The sequence below is a fragment of the Glycine soja genome, chromosome 3 (genome assembly GCF_004193775.1).
Source record: "Glycine soja cultivar W05 chromosome 3, ASM419377v2, whole genome shotgun sequence".
Classification (NCBI taxonomy): domain Eukaryota; kingdom Viridiplantae; phylum Streptophyta; class Magnoliopsida; order Fabales; family Fabaceae; genus Glycine; species Glycine soja.
Window position 1 is genome coordinate 14,418,566 of NC_041004.1, and position 21,018 is coordinate 14,439,583.

The 21,018-nt window shown below is 32.0% G+C and overlaps 1 protein-coding gene and 1 pseudogene across 3 annotated transcripts; both read right to left on the reverse strand.

Annotated features, from left to right (window-relative positions):
• Window positions 1-4,977: 4,977 nt before the first annotated feature.
• LOC114406183 lies at window positions 4,978-10,366 on the reverse strand. Of its 3 annotated transcripts, none has more exons than XM_028368824.1 (10): window positions 9,829-10,366; window positions 9,644-9,693; window positions 9,489-9,527; window positions 9,368-9,396; window positions 9,026-9,132; window positions 8,308-8,414; window positions 8,081-8,145; window positions 6,751-6,856; window positions 5,376-5,416; window positions 4,978-5,194 (listed from the first exon to the last, which is right to left on the reverse strand). In XM_028368824.1, the coding sequence occupies exons 1-10, from the start codon at window positions 10,029-10,031 to the stop codon at window positions 5,033-5,035; spliced, it is 909 nt and encodes a 302-aa protein (XP_028224625.1). In that variant the 5' UTR covers window positions 10,032-10,366; the 3' UTR covers window positions 4,978-5,032. The 3 variants fall into 3 exon arrangements, with proteins under 3 accessions (XP_028224625.1, XP_028224627.1, XP_028224626.1); XM_028368826.1 differs by having other exon boundaries at window positions 5,071-5,194; window positions 5,376-5,421; window positions 9,829-10,354; XM_028368825.1 differs by lacking the exons at window positions 4,978-5,194; window positions 5,376-5,416 and adding an exon at window positions 5,448-6,058 and having other exon boundaries at window positions 9,829-10,361.
• A 485-nt stretch (window positions 10,367-10,851) lies between these two features.
• LOC114404976 lies at window positions 10,852-17,136 on the reverse strand (annotated as a pseudogene).
• Between the last annotated feature and the right edge of the window lie 3,882 nt (window positions 17,137-21,018).

The following is a 21,018-nucleotide window of genomic DNA, read 5'->3' on the forward strand; positions in this document are numbered from 1 at the left end:
GTAACTTATATATATCGCACCACCATTCGAGAGCGGACCTCCATGTTACACTCCAATGATAATATGATAATTAACAACCCTCCTTGTGTTTCACAACTTTCCCATCTTTAGCCGTAAACTCAAGCTTCTTTCTTAATTGACTAAATGTGTGTTTGGATTTCAGTTTCTTCCAACTGATCTACTTTCAACTCACATACTTACATTGTTTTTCCGTTTGTTCATTGGAAAATGTGTTTTTTCCATTCAACGCCATTCCAACAGATATCCAAACATACCCTTATGTGTTTGGCTTTCTGATAGAAAAAAAAATACATAACGTATACCTTTACTTATAAAGTAATTAGTTATTTTTCCTTTGCATGCCTGGGAATTTGTGCCAGCCAAAAGGCTCACATGCACGTTATTAAGTTTTAGCTTTCAATTCATGGCATATGTATGTATGGATAATTTGTTATGTGATGAGGTGTGGCTTTCAAAGTCTTCAAATACTTTTGAAGAAGTTAGTGACCCTGTTGCACTAAAGAGTTATGAAAATGAAGAGTTTGAAGAGGCTTTTGCAGTGTGTCTAGAGAAGGAGGTCTCTTTCTTGCCCGAATCTGACTACACAAAGTACTTACACTCCAACAATTTGATTTTTCCTAGGTGTAGAGTTATTCAATGGTTTATCAAGGTATATAAGTTTCCTTTGGAGTACTTTCAAACTTTAACTCATATATATAGCTGCTCGATCTTTTTTGTGAAAATATTTTCTATATCATTGTTTCTTATTTTCATAATAATTTTAGAAAATTTTACTTTAATTTGTTTGCACAAATATTTTTTAAAAATAAAAAATAAAATACAAATTAGATGACATTTGTAATCATTTGTGTAAATAGGGAAAGAAAATGATTGATTTCTCAGACTAAATGTCCTTAGCTTTGTACTTTTCTCTGTCAATTTTTGCTGAACAAAGTACATCATTACTCAATAATTAACTTTCTTCCACTTGGTTCTCTCATGTGTATGCAGTGTAGAAGTCGCTTTAATATTTCTTTTGGGACAGTCTTCTTGGCTGTTAATTATCTTGATCGCTTTGTATCCATTTGTCAATGCCATGTAAGGATTGCGGGCTATTGATCAGTTTGCAACATTTGTTAATAACTTTTCTGAATATATATGAGAATTGAGAATAGTTAATAATTAAGCCTTACTTGTATATATATACCAGGATTGGGAATACTGGATGCTTGAATTGATTTCTATTGCATGTTTATCAATTGCCATAAAGTTCAATGAGATGTCAGCACTTTCGTTGCATGAAATTCAGGTTATTAATTTTCATTACATCCATCATGTACTACCTCGTTCCTTTTTAATTGTGATATTTTTGGAGATTTTTTGTTCCTATGCTTGCAAAATTCAAAATCACATTAATTATTATTTTTTCAATTATATTTTCACTTGTATCATAATCTTTAATTAATTTATTCATGCATTTATTGTGAAGTAGTAAAGAAAGGGATAAAAATAAGAAATTTTACAACTATTTTATTAAAATCAAGAAAATTTATTGCATTTCTATAAAATAACCTTAAAAGACAGATTAAAAAAGGAATGGAGAGTAATATAATATTATATAGTACTACCTTGTTCCTAATTACAAGATTATTGTCAAAAATTTGTTTATCATTTTTTATAAGATTATTTTCTAATTTTTAGATGTATTATTATTTTTTTATATCCTTATTTAATTATTTTCTTTTTACATAACTAAGTAGATAGAAAGATAAGGAAAGAATAATTTTGGAATTATAATATAATTAATTGATAAATTTAATATGATTAATTAGTTGAAAATGATGACTAGAATATCTATTAATAATATGAATATATACTGATAAAAGTTGATTGGTGTGGCTGTTTTAATTTGAAGGTGGAGAATTTGGACTACTCATTCCAATCAAATGTAATTTTGAAAATGGAGCTGATCCTGTTGAAGGTGTTGGGGTGGCGCCTTAACTCTGTGACAAGTTTTTCTTTTGTAGAAATGCTAAGTGTTGGTTTCTTGGAACCTCATCTTCATGAGAAGTTTATTTCACGAGTCATTGATCTCCTTATCCAAGCTACTTTAGGTATGTGTGCTAATTATTATGGGTCTTTTTGATCATGAGAATTTTTTTATTCTTTTATTTTATTTTCAAGGATTTGTATAGCAAATAAAAATAATGAAAATAAGGAAGAATTATTTATATTTTCACTATCTCTTATATAAACCTTTGAAAATAAAAATAAGCTATACCATTTTTAAAATTAAAAGTGAAAATAAGAAACATTTTCTAAAGAACCAAGTCCTTAATTAGTTTGGAAAAGTGTTTTTCACATTATTTTCATACACTTCTTTAGATTTTTAAATAAAATGTAGAGAGAAGATAAAAATGACAAGAGTATAATTAAAGATTGATTTTATAGCATAATAGGGTGTGTAGGGTAGATATAAAAGAAATTAATGTAAAAATAACTTTATTATCAGATAAGATATAGTGCAGGCTGATAAGTAATAAAATTGCAATTTTACAATTCCTGTGTGGTTGCGTTCTTAATGATGTTATAACATTCATATTTATTCGGATTTTGCATGTGTAGGCAACTAGGAATAGTATACAATTTAAACTATCCTTATAGCTTGTGACATTATTCTATTTAGAGACACTTTTTGTATACCTAATTCATCCTTCAAATTATAGCTATCATGATGGTCATTACCCAATAACCAAAATGAGAAAAGAAGTGGTATATTCTCATGAGATTTAAAGAATTAATTAAAATGATTAGATTTGTCCATTTATATATTTTATTTTGACATTATCTTTAATCAATATGAGACTTAATTTTACTCGATCCATTTCATCCTACTCAATACTTTTAGGTTTGATGTATGAATAATATGATAAATGATCTATTAATGGATTATAAGCTCTAATACGATACAATAATATGAGTTTGGATCTATCTTAATTTCAAAATTAGATTATATAATGATGATTATTTTTTACTTATATACTTTATTTTAATATTATTTTTAATCAATGTGAAATTTGAATTTTTTCAACAAAGAGGAAGGCAAATTAATTTCAATATTTGCAATGACTGGTTTCTTCACCAAGAAGAGATCAACATTTTGCTTGTTAATTTATGTCCAAACCATGTTGCAGATCAGAAAATGCTGGAATTCAGGCCAAGCATTGTTGGTATATCTGCATTGTGGTGCACTCTAGACCAGTTATTTCCACCAAAATCAGACACTTACATTGCTTATATTATGAGTATCTTAAACCAAAGTCAGAAGGTAATAATTAATTAAGAGAATATTTATATTTATGCTTCTAATTGTACTTTTTTTTATTGATATATAATAATAATTTACGTACAGTTTTGTTGAGGTATTTCTTTTCTTCTTGCAGGATGATATCATCAAGTGCCATAAGTTGATGGAAACACAGACTTCAATGCGTTGTGAAAATCACCATTGTTACTGCCCTTTAAGCCCAACAACAGTACTATATATTGAACACGCATGACTCGCATTTATGATTGCTAAATCAATAACCTCATCTTTATTTTGTCAGTTTGTACACATCATTATTGATCAAAGGAACTAGAAGAATTACCTACTTATGGTTTCTATATGTACGTAGTTTATCTAATTGTGATCGATCTTTATTTAATTTCTGTAGTCAGAAAATAGGTACTAAAGTGCAGTAGATTATGTTGGGGGAGAGTGCGAGAAATCAAATGTGATGATAATATTCGAAAGAGAAAAGCAGACCAAATCTTTAATAGCGACAGATTATTAATTTATTGCCCTACTAGAAAATACATTTTAAATATTGATTATTAAAAATAATTATTAATCGATGTTAAAACTATTAACGTTAATTATTAACATTAACATTTTGAAAATTGATGTTATCATAGTAAAAAATAACATCAATTTTTTTTAAATAACCAATATTATTTTATTTTTTCCAATATCGGTTTTTCAAAAAAATTGATAAGTAAATAACAACAACAATTTTCTTAAAAATTGATGTTATTTTATGATTTAATTTTAAATATTATATTTGTTTTTTAAGTAATAACTTGTAGTAATTAATTCAGATCAACTTATAGTTTAAAGTTGTATAAAAACGCATAATTTGGATCGGATGCAAGAACGATTCATGGTCAAACCAATTGAATCGAGGATCCAATTTTAATAACCTTGATACTTACTAATTGTTCTTAATTTATTTTTCTTGTTGAAAATTTATGTTTCTTTATCTAATGTGAGCTCGTATTTTATGAAAATTATATTTTTTTGTATTTAACTCTTTAATTCATAAGAAAAAATAGATTTTGACTAATCTAAAGTTCAACTTGAGAGATAAATAAAATGACAAAAAATTATTTTCTTCAAAGATTAAATTTAAATAATATTTAAACAATTTAACCTTAATTTTATTACATTAATCATTTGTTCATAATCACTACTAAAAAAAAAGACTTTCTACATCGGTTCTAACGACCTTTCTACATCGGTTATGACGCGTGGTGGTAACTCGGGGTCGTTGAATCACAACATCGGTTTTATGACCGTCTTTGAAGGGTGGTTTTTCCACATCGGTTGTATAGCTACAACCGGTGTAGAATGCGTAGGTTTCTACAGCGGTTCTAAGGCTGAAAACGGTGTTGAATGGGTAGGTTTCTACATCGGTTATCAATCAACCGATGTAGAAAATGAAAGGTTTTTACATCATTTATCGTCAAACCGATGTAGTATGAGGAGATTTTCTACATCGTTTATCACTAAAACCGATGTAGAATGGATACGAATGGAAAGGTTTCTACATCGGTCTTCAATCAACCGATGTAGAATTTGAAGAGTTTTTACATCATTTATCGCCTAATCGATGTAGAATGAGGATATTTTTTACATCGTTTATAATTGAACCGATGTAGAATATGGATATTTTTTTTACTCAGGTTGAATTAGTACAAGAAGCTACATTGCTTATATGTAATACAATACAAATAATGAAATTCCACACACCTGAGGTCGACACCACAATCTCAAGCATATGAATTCTAAATCTAAGAACAAGACTAGTAAGGAAGTAGAAAAATTTAGGTAAACAACCTCAAACACACCTGAGGTCGACACCACAATCTCCAACTACATGTAAAAAGAAAATAGATGATGAGAAGCACACCATTAACATATATATGGCCCAAAAAGCATTTAAAGTAATTAACTAGTAGGACCAATTTTAAAAATTAGACAAAACAGGCCATATAAAATGTCCTGAGTTATATACATATGACTCAAAATAAAAGAACATCAAAAGTATACTCACAACTGAAATGCCACCTGCTATTGCAGCTTCCATGGCCACTTCTGCACTATATGTAGATGAAAATAAAAAAGTAAGTCAGCATAAAAGCAAATTAAAAAATAGTATTGACTAATATAAAAGATATTGGGGGGGGGGGAATGCATATGAGAAAGGACCAAACCCTCATATGTACCATTGAGCCACTGAACTAATATAAAAGCACATGTGCAAGTATCATAGTAATACAAAATTTTACATACCCCACACATTGATCTACAAAAAAATTGTAGGCTTCATATGTCAATTGCTACTTATTATCTCACCCATGAAAAGAAACACGTGAGGTATGTAAGAAACCTTTATGAGGTGTTACTTCCTTAGACCGAGAAAATAAGTGGCTCAACATAAGTGGCTCAACACAAAAAACTACATCGTATGATGTATTCATGAAAGCATAAGTGGCTCAACATTTCTTTAATTTTAATAAGCAGCACCTGCCTACTTTCATGTTAACCCTCACCCCCCAACACACACAACAAAATAAAATTAATTCTAACTTAATGGCCTACAATATTTAATTTAGATATGATCAACATTCCTAAAAGGGACTCATCAGTACACAGTATGTCCTGTAACAACCAATTTCTTGTAGATCCAGTTTGGCACCAACTTTTCCAGATACTCAATTTGTTCTTCAACTTCTCCTATAGCGATGAGAATATTAATTGGCTAGAGTTTATTGATAATAATCAACAAGAAACCATGTATGTTGTAAACAATAGTGCTAGAACATACTAATCTCAACAAAATCCAAAGAGTTCATAAGTATCTTATGCTGGAGCTCCTCTTTTGTGATTGGAATTCTTAGAACAGATTGCAATATAGAGTGTATCACATTAACCAGATTCAGCAATGGTGAAGATTTTTTATGCTGTGTATCTAAATCAGCTTGCTTTTGGATAATTTAAAAAAGAAAATAAATTCTGAAAATATAATATTTTCAGAATTAAAATGAAAATATTAACACATGTTTAAAAATTAACACATGTTTAAAAATTAAAATAACAATATTTTTAGAACAATATTAACCTAACTATTAATATTAACACATGTTTAAAAATTAAAATAACAATAAATATTTAGAAACTTATTTTAAATTTTCTTAAAGAAACGAAATGATTTTTTGTTAATAAAATTTTAAGATAAAGAAATAATGCCTCAATTCAAGATAAGAAAAGCTTGCAATCCTAATAAATAAATAAAAAAAACATTTATGAAGGACTCACATGTGGGCTCGAATCGGCAATTTATCAAATAACAGTCCGTCATCTTAAAATTATTTCATAAAAGAATCAAATACAATTAAGCCTTTTATGAGTCAAAAGCTAAAACCAACCTGGAAAGTGTAAGCTCTTGAGTGGCAGCCGGGAAGCATTGAAATCGAAGAAGAAGAGCAAACTCTCCAATTGCTTTGCAGATTCCATAGATATTAAAACTTCTCTCTAAACAAACATATTTATAGAAATTATGTTCAGTTTGTATGGCACGAATAAGCCAAAATTAAACATCAAGTGATACATTAAGAGGAGGACTGCAATAGTAAAGCTAATTTTAATTAGTAGAAAACGTCGTTGATAAAATTTCGTACTAAGCAAGATAATTACATATCGAAGCTAAATTAGTTATGTATTCTTCCCCCAAAAATATAATTATGTATTATCAGACTATGTTATGAAAAGGTACAATAAAGACAAACATATTAGCTGAAAAAAACATCGTAAAATTTAGTACTAATCAAAATAAGTATACATGCTTAACCTAAATTAATTTATGTCATTGAGAAACAAAAATAGTATAATCAAATTTTGGCCAGATAAAATGCCATGCTGGAGTATAAAAAAGTAAAACATAAGAGCGGTTCTATAATTCATAGTCCTGTAACATGATAAAAACTTATTTGATCACATGGATAAGGTTACAAATATCTGAACCTCTCTGCTAAATCCCACAATGTTACAATAACATTGGGAGCATGCCGTATGTCACCTTTTTATTGAAAGTTGATATCATTACTCAAAACATGTTACCTATACTTCAACACTAATAATTCACTCTACATACTTAAAGCCAAGTAAATAATCTTTCACCTAGTAGTAGTAGTACGCGTTTGTTTACATTATTTAGGTTCCTCATACATATGATGTAATTAGAGGTGTTAAAAAAAAATAGAATGTAATTAGAGGTGTTAAAAAAATTAGATTGAAATTGAACTTAAATTGAATAAATTTTTTTTCAATTAGTTCAAGAAAAAATTAGTGTATTATTTTATAAAATTAATTTGATTAATTGAATTGTTTCTACAAAATCAGTTCAATTAACTGAACTGATTTTTATTTAAATATTTTTTATTTAAAAAAAGTAGTTCAAAAATTAATTTGAAAATCAATTCAAAACTGGTTTGACTCTTAGAATTAGTTTAAAATTAGTTAAAAATTAATTCAATTTAAAACTAATTTTTTAAAATCATTTCGATTTTGTATTTAAATCAATTTAACAATTTAAATATAAAATCAAACTAATTAAAACAATTCAAAATCAATTCAGTTCGGTTTTTTTACAGCCATAGATGTAATCATCGAAGAAACACTAATAAAATATAAGATGCAATGAATCTTAATGTTTTGACTTAATTTGGAGTTTGATTAGTATGGAAAGTAGAAACAAACCTTGAAGTTCTTTTCATCGTTATAATACCCCGAAACGACAATAAGTGCTCGAAGTTTCTCAGATACTGAAGCACAATAATAATAAAAGGGGTTGAAAGTAAGAAATGCATATAATTATCAACAATGAGATATTTATCACCATTAAAAAAAAAGATATTCTATTTCCAAAACCAAATGGAAACTTTTAATTAGTTCAATAACGGAGATTTTATGTCAGAGTCGCGTACACTGGAAGCGTGTTATTTCTTGAGCTAGATTTCCTGCGTGAGAAAGAAGCTGTCCGATTGAAATTCCGATACAACTCATGCCAATTTGCACTGACCTTGAATCTGCACTTTTTGGTTTATTACCCCCCTCAAATAAATAAATTTTATTAATATAGTGTCCCACATTCATATATAAAATATAAAAAAGTGTGCAAATTAAACATTAATAAAATGAAAATACCTTACCATATGTATTCTCAGAGTTAATTATACTATGCAATTATTATCGCATTAACATTATATATGTTATATTTTTTATATAAAAAAAAAACTTATTCAAACTGAATCAAAATGTATTTTATGATAGATCAATGACTTTTTTTTAATATAACCTAATCAAAAACACCTCTAGTTGATACTAGTTTATAAACTTTTAAAAAAAAAACATCAAAGCCATATTTTTTGTAAAAAGTGACTTATAATCAAGAAAATATTACATGATTCAAGACCACAATAACCTTGACCAATTTTCACATGAGATACAATCAAATATTATTAATTCTTTTTCTTAAACTGAAACTTTATATTGTAGTAGTTTATTAGAACAATAGTTCGATCTACTCTGCCGACAGTCAGCATGCAGTACCACTTAGAGAGGGAATGTGATATGTATATATTGTCATTTGTGAAATGAAATGATAGGCCAAATTCACCTTTATAAAAATGTAAAAGTCAATACCTTGTGATTATAGGAGCACCATTGATCAATAATGAAGCCATGTACTTATCTTTAGAGGAGCAACGAGGGTCCCTTAGATTCGCAGTATCCAAAAGAATGCCAGCTAGCTGCAAGCATAAAAGATTAGACAAAAGTTTATTTTAGTTTTCGATAGACATGAGGGACAGAACGCCCAATCAAAACAAAAAAAACTACAGTAAATCAAACTAAAATCGCCAAGAATCATGCTAGCAAGCCTGGAATCAGTAGTTAATAACTCTCTTATAATTGCAATGAATATATAGGCTTTGGCCGAAGACAACAGGCACAATTTAATTTAAGGTTAAATGTAACCACGTGTACCTCTAGCATGTAGGTGACGATTTCAAAACCTGAAAACAAGAAGGAAATCAAAATATAAGGAAACAGAATAATAATAGACAAAGTTTCCAACAACAAAACGAGGAAAATATGAGTTAAAAACCTCGGTGTGGATGATCCGGAAATCCTGCTGGGGGAGATACTGCAAAGTCAAAGACGCAAGGAACAGAAACAGGACAAAGGGAGGTCAACCAAAGTAGGCTTCAACCAATAAGGTTTCACACAAACACAATTGTATGTATGTATGAATGTACCTACCTGAGAAGTGATCCAACATTAGGAAGGGATCCAAGTTCTTCAACTCGCTCCTGATACAAAAATCAAATCAATAAAACCATGAATACACCTACCACCCATAAGAGGAGTTTTAAAATACAAGAATGAAAGGAAATGTCCACCAAACCAAGTTAACGCATAATAGTAAAATCCAAGATTAAGAATACCTTCCAATCCCTCTTCTAACAACAGCTCCATCCCCTTCATGTTGAGATTTGGCCAAAACCTTCTTGAGAACTAATCTGGGTGTGGTAAAAGCAGAGGAATGATCAGATTGTGACATGATGGTTCTAAGAGAAAAAAGAGATCGTGAGGTAGAGATTCTCCAATCGAGTAGTGAAACTAGAAGGTGGTGACTTATAGCTCTCATAAACAAGTTAGGTGTGTGTTGTGTTGTGTATGTGAACGTTGGGTATACTAGAGGGACCAAAACCTAAAAAAAGTACAACAAAATAAAACTATAAGGATCAAAACTAAGAATAAAATTATAAAGATCAAATTATCAAAATGTAAATTTGCAAAATCATAAAGACCATAAGTTAAACTTTTAAAATATAAAGATCAAAACTAAAATTTAAGTAAACCATGAAAACCAAATATGTACTTATAGAGAGAGAGATCATAGAGATTGTTTTGGGAATTTAATGTAAAAATTCTTAAGGGGTTTCCTAGACTATCAATGATAGGAAACAACAGGATCTTGAAACCTATGGTTCTCACAAACAATCAATAAACAACAATAGATAATGATGTGTACCTTTCTCCATAGGAAGACTTGTACCTTTCTCCATAGGAACTTCTCTCCGGTGCACTTTGATTTCCTTGAAAGAGGAGAGAAATAAGATTTCACTTCCTTTGCCCTTTCTTTTCTGCCTCTCTCCGTTAGTGATGACTATGAGTGAGAGAGAACACTTTTCTGGTCAGGAAGGGGACCTTATTTCACGTTAGTGGGTATTAAGCCCCTTTTATAACCACTACTCCCATCAAGTAGCAGTTAACCCTAGAAACTTCTCCTATTAAGCCCAATTACAATTTAGCTCTTAATCGTTAATTATTTACTTATTAGTCCCTACATAAGTCACATGTCTCTCACATGAGACATTAATTCTTACATTTAAGGCCTACCTCTTCTGTTGTTATGACAGTTTTAACCCATGGATATATTGTCTCACCCTGAGAAAGAAGAGTTAGGATGTCGATGGTATGCATTAGTTCTGAAATACTTAGAATAAGAAAGCCGCTTATAAAATGAACAAACTAGGTGCAGTAAATATCCACCCCATCTTCCTGATCAAGATGCAATACATAATATTATACACATAAAAAACAACAAATGTGGCAAAAACAAAGCACTGCCTTACTCACCAAACAAAGAAAAAGATAACTCAAATTTGGCTGAAGTCTGAATCTGCTAGTCTATTGCAACCTACCAAGTGAGAAAGCAAAAGATAACTAAAAAATACAATAGAATTGTTCACATTTGAGCCAAGGCAGAAATATGAACTAGTTACACCTTTATGATTGAGCTTTGTTTATAGAGGGTGAACTCAACATTGATTCCATGGAAAAACTTGGAAGCTACCTCAAATGCCTTTGCACCACCTGCCACATTTGGAGACTTATGCGTAAAACTTTTGAATCTTTTGCATCTAACAGCAGCTTCCGAATTCTTCCACTCCGAGAAACCAGAGGAAACTAGAGCAAAAATTGCTACACTTTCAGTACACAGTGAAAATCTTTAAACTAACAACAATTATGTTCATATTTCTTTTACCACTTACCAGCCATTAATGCTAGTGGACTAAGGTTAGGCATCGAATTCTCTTCAAAGGAGCTAATGATGCATAGATTAATTAATCAAACTACTAATATAAGATTATTGACTATACATGTTTGATGGCAAAATAAATCAGAGAAGTTAGCTTATGATGTATGCTCACAGGTTAGCTTATGTTTCGAAAGGACTAAATCAGAGAGGTTAGGATTTGTTCTTTTAAAATCATAAATAGCATTTTTATATTTCAATGTTTTTGTATCTCCTTTTTATCATATTTGATTCAGTACATAGAATACACCCATGGTTTCAAGTTTCAACAACTACCAGGATCAAATGAAGATAAGTAAAAAATGGGTGAGGACCAAAACCAAAACTAGCATTTAACAGCTTCAAAACAAAATGCAGATTCTAAAAAGGATATAGTCTACAAAGCAGAACCTCAGGTTCCCCAGTGTTTTTCAACTCCTTCAACAGCTGCTGCAATTGCTTTTCCTTTCTCAGCTGCCCTTTTCATACGGGCAATGGCATCATGCAAACACTTTGCTATGTCTAGTAAACCCAAAACTTCTCCATTCTCCACCACAAGTAAATGTCTGAATTTCCCTGTCAACATATATCAGCCATGTATTCAAAAGGCAGGATACAGAAAAGTAACTAACTTGAAAAGTTGTGTTTCTCTAAATGTAATTAATTCTGAAATGTATATAAATACATAAATAGATATAAATATAAATATATGCCCAGCTGAGTGCATTTCATTTAAGCAATTCAACGAATTTGTTCTAAACTCCATATAAGATAAATGCAGGAAGGTCTACATAAAAACATTTGATTTAGATAAACATAAATTAGAAAGGGACAAGCATATGTTACACATGAATTTTCATAAGCAATTTAACCGGCACTTACAACTTATACCCTTAATCTAATTTCCGAGACTGCACTGCAATATAAGAAAAAAAAATCATGCTAAAACGAACGAGTTAGTATGAATTTTCATCATGTGACTTTGTTCGCCTATAGTTGACACTGATTAAACCTTTCATTGCTCGTGCTTATCCTAGTTCCATGGTTGCTCTGCATTCCTTCTTCATTTCGATAGGCTTTTCTTTTATTCATTTCAGCATACATCTCTTCAATCATAGGTTTCCACAGCCGAACATGAGCATTTATAAACCAATTGGATACCTGAGTTTGTTTGAAGACACAACCAAACCAAGCATATCAGAATATGCTCTTTAAGCAAAGTAACAAACAACAAGACTAGTAGTAGGCCGGTAAAATACCTGACTTCTCGTCAACCTACTTTTTACTGCAAGTAAAAAGTTCTCTGCATCTTTAGGATACTTGAAAATTCATCATCAAATAATAAATAAATAATTTCTTTAAGTTCATTTCATGTATAATGAGATCTTCTATGGTTGAAACTCACAGGTGCAGGAAATTCTGAAACATCCAAGCCCGTACAACCGAGACCGATCTTTCTGGCAACCCTCTTTAGGGCCTCCACAGCGATCTCATCTTAAACCTCACATCATTCGAACCCAACCTGCTGAGCGCTTCTTGAGCCACATTTGACTGTGGCTCCAACTCCAAAGCCTCTACATAAGCCTTCTTCGCTTCTTCTCCCATTTTGTTTCCTTCGTAGCACTCCCCTAACATGCACCACGCCTTCGCGTTTCACGGACTCAGCTTCACCGACTCGGTCAAATCGGCCAGCATCGGTCAATGTGCCGCCCGCTCATCGCAATCTTGAGCCCCGCCCTCTTCAGCAACGCGTCACCCCTCTCTTCCTCGGCGAGGGACCCCGCGGCGAGAGGGGACAACGCGGCGTCGAGAGCATCCAGCGCGTTGGTACTGAAGCCCTGGAGGTGCGAGGCGGCATCCTTGGAGTCGAGCGTAAGGGCCTTCTCGGCCTCGGCTAGGGCCTGTTTGGCGAGGGAGGTTGCGGTGGAAGCGCTTTTGGATCTTCTGGCTTGGGTGAGGAGCTGCACGCCTTGGATGAAGTGGCGCTTGGCTTGGACAGCGCAAGGGTTTGAAGGATGGTGGCGGAGGGGAAGAGGAACCAGAGGAGGAGCCAGAAACGAAACCCTCTCTGGAGTGAAAATGAAAAGTCGTGTTCTCAACGTTAGAAAATGAAAATGAAAAATAAATTAAAATATTATGAATTCAAAGACGGTCGTAATTAAAACCGCAGTAGTGAGCTTAGAAACAAATACGGTTTTCATAAAACCGCTTTCGAAACATTTAAATCAAAGGCGGTTTTATAAAACCGCTGTTAACACTCTAAAAAAGTTGATTTAAATTGTAAAAATGCCACCGCGTATTTTGCTACATCGGTTTTTTAATAACCGATGTAGATTTGACGATGTTGAATGATAAATTTGTAGTAGTTATAACTACATATAATTAGTTGAATATGTTTTAAATGACTTAATTGAACTCGGTAGACTATCTAAGTATGTATAATGTGTCTAATGAATGCACTACAAAATTTTTTTATTGACCTACAAAATTTGTCAAAGATGTTATGTTTTCCTTTGGATTTGTACGTCATAAATTAACCCCAAATTTGTCCAGCGGTAATTTCTCGGAGACAAATATATCGATAATATATTTCCTTGAAGAAATTTATGAGTAATTTCTCGTAGAAAAATTCATGAAAAATTTTCTTCGGAACAAAAAAAAAAATTGTCCTTCAACACAAGTTTCAAAAAGTTCAAACACAATTTTTCCGCAAAATTATTTTTAAGAAATAAAAGTAAAAAACTATTTTCTCAAACCAAACCGCCCCTTAAGTATTTGAAAACTCATCTATACAATTGGTCTAAAAAATTATATATGTAATGCTCACAATTAAAATAGTCTATGCAACCACTTAAAGGCTGCAATAGGATCTAGTTGTCTTAAGTTGAGAAAAATAATTTAAAATAATAAATAATAAATTTTAATAGTTAATAAAATATGATAACCGATACATAGATTTTTATTACAACAGTTAATTTTCTTATTTTATCCTTCATTATTTATTATTTATTTAAGGATATAAAAAGTCCATCATGATAGTTATATTTCTAGCGCGTGTTAGCGTCCATTCTAAGTCGCGTCCAACGAAATCTTATTCAGCATTCCACCGCCATTAGAAAGCCGCGTCAATGACTTTACTTTAATTGCATCATCACCGTTAAAATTTCCACCAACCGCGTAATCTCACCCGTCAATCCTGACCCTCATCTTCTATATATATAAACCCCCTTGACCAGGCTTTTCCCGCGTTCAAATATGGCTAAGCGTTAAGTTTCGGTTTCTTCTTCTAGCTCCCAATTGTTCATCTTTTCGATTTCGATTCAATTATTTCGATTTCGTAATTCTGAAAGTTCTTTGTCCTTATTTTCACGATCCTTTCCCGTAATCGATTTGTGTTGTTGGTTTTGCTTTGGTGGGTCATGCTTCTTGCTTGTTCCGATCTTAATGGAGTTTGTGTAGGGTTTTGCTGATTCATATGCTTTTTGTCGGATTGAAGATCTCTAGAATTGATTGATAGTATATCATTTTATTTGAATTTAAATATATTATTCTCCGTGAGATTTTCATGGAGTTCCTATTAAACACCGAGTGTAACTCAAACACAGAACACATCAGGAATATTTTGATACGACTAATGTTTAAAATTTATATTATAAGGACATTACATACACACACAAACATAAAGACTTTAATGAAATAAAATATAAGTAACATATAACAAAATATTCACTACTAGAATTTATAGATTTAACATCGCATGATTAACATTGGTTATTGAAAAAATTGATGTTAACAAAAGCACGGTGACATTTTTGTAAACAATTTGAGTTAAGTAACATTAGTTTTGAAAAAACCGATGTTAATCAGTTGATGTTAACATTGATTTTTGGATAAATCGATCTTAACATGAGATCGTTAACATCGGTTATTAAAAAACCGATGTTAATGTCAACTGATTAATATCGGTTTTTTCAAAATTGATGTTAACACAATTGGTTAACATCGGTTTTTAAAAAATTGACGTTAACATCAGATTTTTATAAAACTGATGTTAACCAATTGAGGTTAATATCGATTTTCTTTAAAAAAACCGATGTTATTGTTCGAATCCGATAAATGCACCGAATTGTGCAAGTAATATAAAACGGTAAGAATCGAGTATCGAACTCTCGGGAAACTTGTGTTACTTGGTAAAGCTACTTCAGTGAATAAATGTCTAGTATCAAAAGAGATATGTTGAGTATGAACAAGTATGTAAACTATCTATTAAAAGGAAAATCACGTGAGTAATGATGCGTAAAGACAAGTAGACAACACATTGATCTTCCTATTAGGTGCCTGATGTTAAAAGGATATTCACTACTTAACAATGCTCATGTGTTTTATGGTGTCTCCTGAAATGCTAAACTCCGATTCCTCATGATAGTTTAGCCTAATCCTGATCAAGTATCATCCTCAGATTCCTCTTGTTGGACTAAACTCAACCAGAACCGCATTAAGACAAACATACAACAACTAGGTTACCGTACCCCGATCCCTCATGATAATACGATAAACTAGCTCTGTCCTATCAAGTTCTAAGAATCAGACCGGTTTCCACTATTGAATGATCCTAAAAACACATCAATCTACGTGATCAAGGTAAAAGCATGATAGAATGAAGTTCTAATAGCATAGTGAACACACGAAACATCATTAAATAGACATACAGGTATTTACATCAAGTACCTAAAAGGAAGAACCAACAGAGGATTTAGCTCTCCATAATTGAGAAGCTTCCTTTACAACAAAGAGAAGAGAAAGATGAAGGATTGAAGAAATACAAGTAGTGGGGATGTCTCCTCCATCTCTAGGACCTCACAATCACTCACAAACTCATCTCAAGCTCTCAGGACGACTTTCTCTTCAAGCTCCGGTCTCTACAGATCTTCACACAAAAATCTCTCAAACTCTCTAGAACTTGGACCTTTCTTTCTCTAGAACTCTCTAGACATGTAGAAGCTTCAAGAAAAGGCCAAACTCCTCTCCAAAATCTGATTTCCGGCTTAAATAGGTGGTTTTGTTCGTGCTTGCACGCTTAGCGCGCATTAGTGAATTTTGGCTTAGCGCGTGCTTTTCTCGTTCAGCGGATGGACTGAAGCGGTGTGCTTCGCTGGATGACCCATCGCTTAGCACAAATGCACAGCTCATCCTTCTTCCAGATTCTTCCTCACGCTCAGCCGAGGAGTGTTGCGCTCAGCGGATGACTCGCTAAGGCAGAAGATTGGCTTAGTGAGAGGGTAAAAATTAGCACTTCACAAACTTGCCTAATTAACTTGAAATTGAGAGAAAACGATTATTAAACACACAAAATGGAAGTATTAAGTATTTATTACCTATCTTTAACAAAAAGTATTTACAACACTACAAAATAACCATAAATTGGAGGAGTTTGATACAATTCACACAAGTTTTATACACAAAAGTTAGTCGTATTCATCGACTAACAGTTATGTTATACATAAATTAAAACCCAAAATCCTTTTTCCCCTCGGGCGCTCAGTCTCGCAAACAAAGCCTTTCTTTCACCCACAAGACTTGTCACCTCATTTGCAACCTGTGACCGTCGTTTGCGACCTGTCACCGCCATCTCCTCCTCACCATCGTCGCCGCTGGGGTTTGCGACTGCCATTGGGGTTCGTCATTGCCGCGAGGTGGAGCATCCTCCGTTGGAGTCCGACATCAACACAAGGTACGTGTTTTGCTTTTTTTCTCATTTTTGTGAGCTTTTGCAAGCTTGTTTTTTTTTTTTCAATATATGTTTTTATGTCACTGGGTCTTTGTAAGCTTTTTTTTTCTTCAATAAATTGGTGCAGTTTCAAACTAATAAAACTTCCTTAATAATTCTTCACTGTTTTGTGATATGATATCAGTAGTTGAAGTTGCTATTTTGATTACAAGTAAGTGCGAGTTTTGGTGCTTATATAGATTAAAAAGTGAGGCTTAGGGGGGAAAAACTGGATGCTATATTGGTTTGTTAATAGGTGGTTTGAACTGTGTGGATAGCCAAAGGTTTTCATTTTCATTACCCATATCTTAATTGCGACATAGATATGTCTCCTTTGTCTTTATTCTTTTTTCAAAATTTGCATGTAGGGTTTAAGGAGGTTGAGGTTAGTTTCTACTAATTATGAAAGATATGAGATGGTTTTGAGTCAACTTTGAACATGTTGAAGACTTGAAGTTGTTTCTAAATTTTGAATCTTTTACATGGTTTTGGCTGAGAAAACTACCTTTTTGATATATTTATCAAATTCAATATAGCCTTTTATGGTTTGAACTTTGAAGTGTATTTTACCTTCAAGTTTATTGTAGTTGGTAATGCATAATAATCAGTGGTTCTAGCACAATCTAGCTTTAGAGTGTTAGCTTAATGGGTGCATACTATCTCATAGTAAATTATGTCATGAATTTGTTATGGTTTCAATTTTGTTATTAATTATTAGTAGCATTGTTTGTTAGCAATATTTGCTGGTGTAGCCTATAAAGTGGTGAAGTTTTGACTTGATGCACAACTTTCAAATAAAGATAACAATATGTGGTAGATTAAATCATTTGTTGGATTGAAGCACATTTGCATATATATGCTTCTTTCGTATCAAAGTTTTGCACAATTTTAGGTTGGTGAGTGTCATTCTAAAGGGTAAGAAGTCTACCCAATTCTGGATAAATCATGAGTTTAGAGTTTTAGATGTTTGTAGAGTCTCTAAGTTCAAGAAAATAGGACACTTAGGGCTCACCTGTGTACAATTTTAGATTATAATAGCAAATTTCAAAAGTAATACTTATTACTTAATTATGTATGCAATTGAACTATTATTGGCACCTAGGCCTTGCTTCTGAAACACCAACAAGAACCTAAGGAGAATGACAAGAATCTCCATTACTGTTATAAGTAATGTTGTATTCTATTTTCTTACCTATAGTATGATGAAGGGATATAGGCTTTAATATTTCTATTTAAGCAAGTTGAGTCTGTTCAGAAGACAGAACTTAGACCTTTTGATGCAAATAGTACAACATTGAAGACAAAAATAGGAACACTCAATTTCCATGTTCTTCTTTCAACAATGTCTGTGTGTGCCCTTCTAGTTGGTGTCTCTATTTTTTCCTTGTAAAAAGTTTTGGTTCCATTATTTTACGTATAAAAAAAATCACAAAAATGGCTTCTACATTTTTCTGAAGATTCCTTACCTTTAGTTTCTTGCATGTTTTTGGTATTATTCTCTAATCAAAACTAGACTTTTATCTTAACAATGAGCATAATGAAAAATATTTTATAGTGAGAGAGTGGGAGCGGGTGGCACCATCACAGGGAGCCAGGAACTCCAAATCTGGAGCATATTTTTTATAGTTGTGATCTTGATTTTATATTTAAGACGGTTCCTAAGGCTATAAAGTGAAGATTTGGGACAATAAACTAATTAAGAGAAGCACTTATTACGACAGAGGGCTGATATTGTCTCTAATACCCAACATCTCTTACTATTAACAATTGGAAGCCCCACCCTTTGTTTAATTAGCTAGGATATTGAACAGAAATAGAACCTATAATATTTCTCAGAAAGAGATGGTGTAGTAAACCATTGGGCACCCAAATTTGTCAGAGCCCATCCACCTCAATCAAATATCAGCAAAGTGGAATTTGAAAATAGTAATATATTATAAAATGGAATAAATCTGAATTTTAGTTTAATGGGTTGTTTTCAAAGGGTTAGGTGTGTGAAAGGGAAACCCACTACTTTGTGAATCTTATAAATGGTTGAGGAAGAGTTGGAATCCAGTCAAAGTGCTTGATTTGCATAAGACATTGGATGCTTAATGGGGACACCAAACATGCTTCCAAGCCTCAGAACCCATGCCCTTCATTTTCATACGTGTAAAGCCTCAAAACCATGCCCTTGATAATTTTGAACTGATTTATTGTATGTGTAATAGTCTGAAGCAAATTATGAGGATAAACTTCATTTGTTTTCGTCTTGTCCTACACCCATGCATCACTTATTGCTTGCTAATGCCATGGGTTCAGTTTTTCTTAGATTTTAGCTTCTCTTGTTCTATTCAGCTTTTATTATGATAAAAAAACATAAGGCACCTAATTTACTGATTTAGTATGGATTAAAGATTAAGCATATGATAAATTATAGGAATTAAGGGCTATGTTTATTGAGGTTTCCTTTTTTTTTCATTATTTCCTTGTACAGTCTCATCTAATTGTGTGAATATAAATTAAATGTCTTCAAGATATTCACAAAATTCATTCTTAGGTTGGCATTAGAACTCACATTCTTTTTCAGAAATAGAAATCCAGTAACAGAGCGAAAGTGAGAGAAAATGAGACCAAAGAGAATCCAGACATATTTGAATGGAAACCTGAATCATATGCTTTCTAAATTGTTCTGTACAAGGTTGAAGTATTTATAGTGTGGTAGTTGATCTAACTCTAATTGATTGTTACAACAAACTGAAACAAAGGTGTAACATCAGAGACATAATAATTGCAAAGTACTATTGTTAGAGAGGTGAGATTAACACAAGAAATTTGGAGTTAAACTCTGCTGCTCTACAATTGAGCTCCCTAATGTAGAAGCAAGCTTCATGATGATGATTCAAGTATGAATCAAGTAGTTTTGATGATGACAAAAAGCCCAAAAGAATGATTTCAAGATTGAGTCAACAAGTTCAAGATCAAGATTAATTTCAAGATTCATTAGAAGAAATCAAGAAGATTCAAGATTCAAGAGAAGTTGATTTCAAGATTCAAGAGAAGATGAATTCAAGATTCAAGAGAAGAAATCAAGAAGACTTCACAAGGGAAGTATTGAAAACGATTTTTCGAAAACCAAACATAGCACAATTTTGTTTTACAAAAGAGTTTTCTCAAATTTTTCTAAGTTACCAGAGTATTTACTTTCTGGTAATCGGTTACCAGTTTCCTGTAATCGATTACCAATGCTAAAATTTGATTTCAAAAAGTTTTAACTGAATTTGCAACGTTCCAAATGATTTTTAAATGGTGTAATCGATTACAATATATTGGTAATCGATTATCAGTGTATCTGAATGTTGAAATTCAAATTCAATTGTGAAGAGTCACATCTTTTCATAAAATGCATTGTGTAATCGATTACATGATTATGGTAATCGATTACCAATGACAAGTTTTGAATAAAAAGTCAATAGATGTAACTCTTGACATGATTTTCTCAAAGTTATAACTCTTTCAATGGTTTTCTTGACCAGACATGAAGAGTCTATAAAAGCAAGACCTTGACTTGCATTCAATAATCTTTTTTCAACATCTTCTTGAACAACTTTTGAGAAACCTTTAAACCTTTACTATCTTTACAATTCTTTCCTACTCATCTTTCTTCTTCTTCTTCCTTTGCCAAAATGCTTTCTAAAGTTTCTTTTTTAAACCTTGTTCTTCTGCAAGTGAAAATTCTGCAGAAAACAAAAGTGTGCTATATCTTTTTATTCTCTTCTCCCTTTGCCAAAAAGAATTCAACAAGGA

Excerpts from the sequence above, each read along its gene's own strand:
- LOC114406183 (XM_028368824.1), bottom strand. The coding sequence starts at position 10,031 with ATGAGAGCTATAAGTCACCACCTTCTAGTTTCACTACTCGATTGGAGA. Across the intron at positions 9,133-9,367 it reads TCGTCACCTACATGCTAGAG|CTAGCTGGCATTCTTTTGGA; the intron begins GTACACGTGGTT and ends TTATGCTTGCAG. Across the intron at positions 5,195-5,375 it reads TAGCAGGTGGCATTTCAGTT|TTGGAGATTGTGGTGTCGAC; the intron begins GTGAGTATACTT and ends TTTTACATGTAG.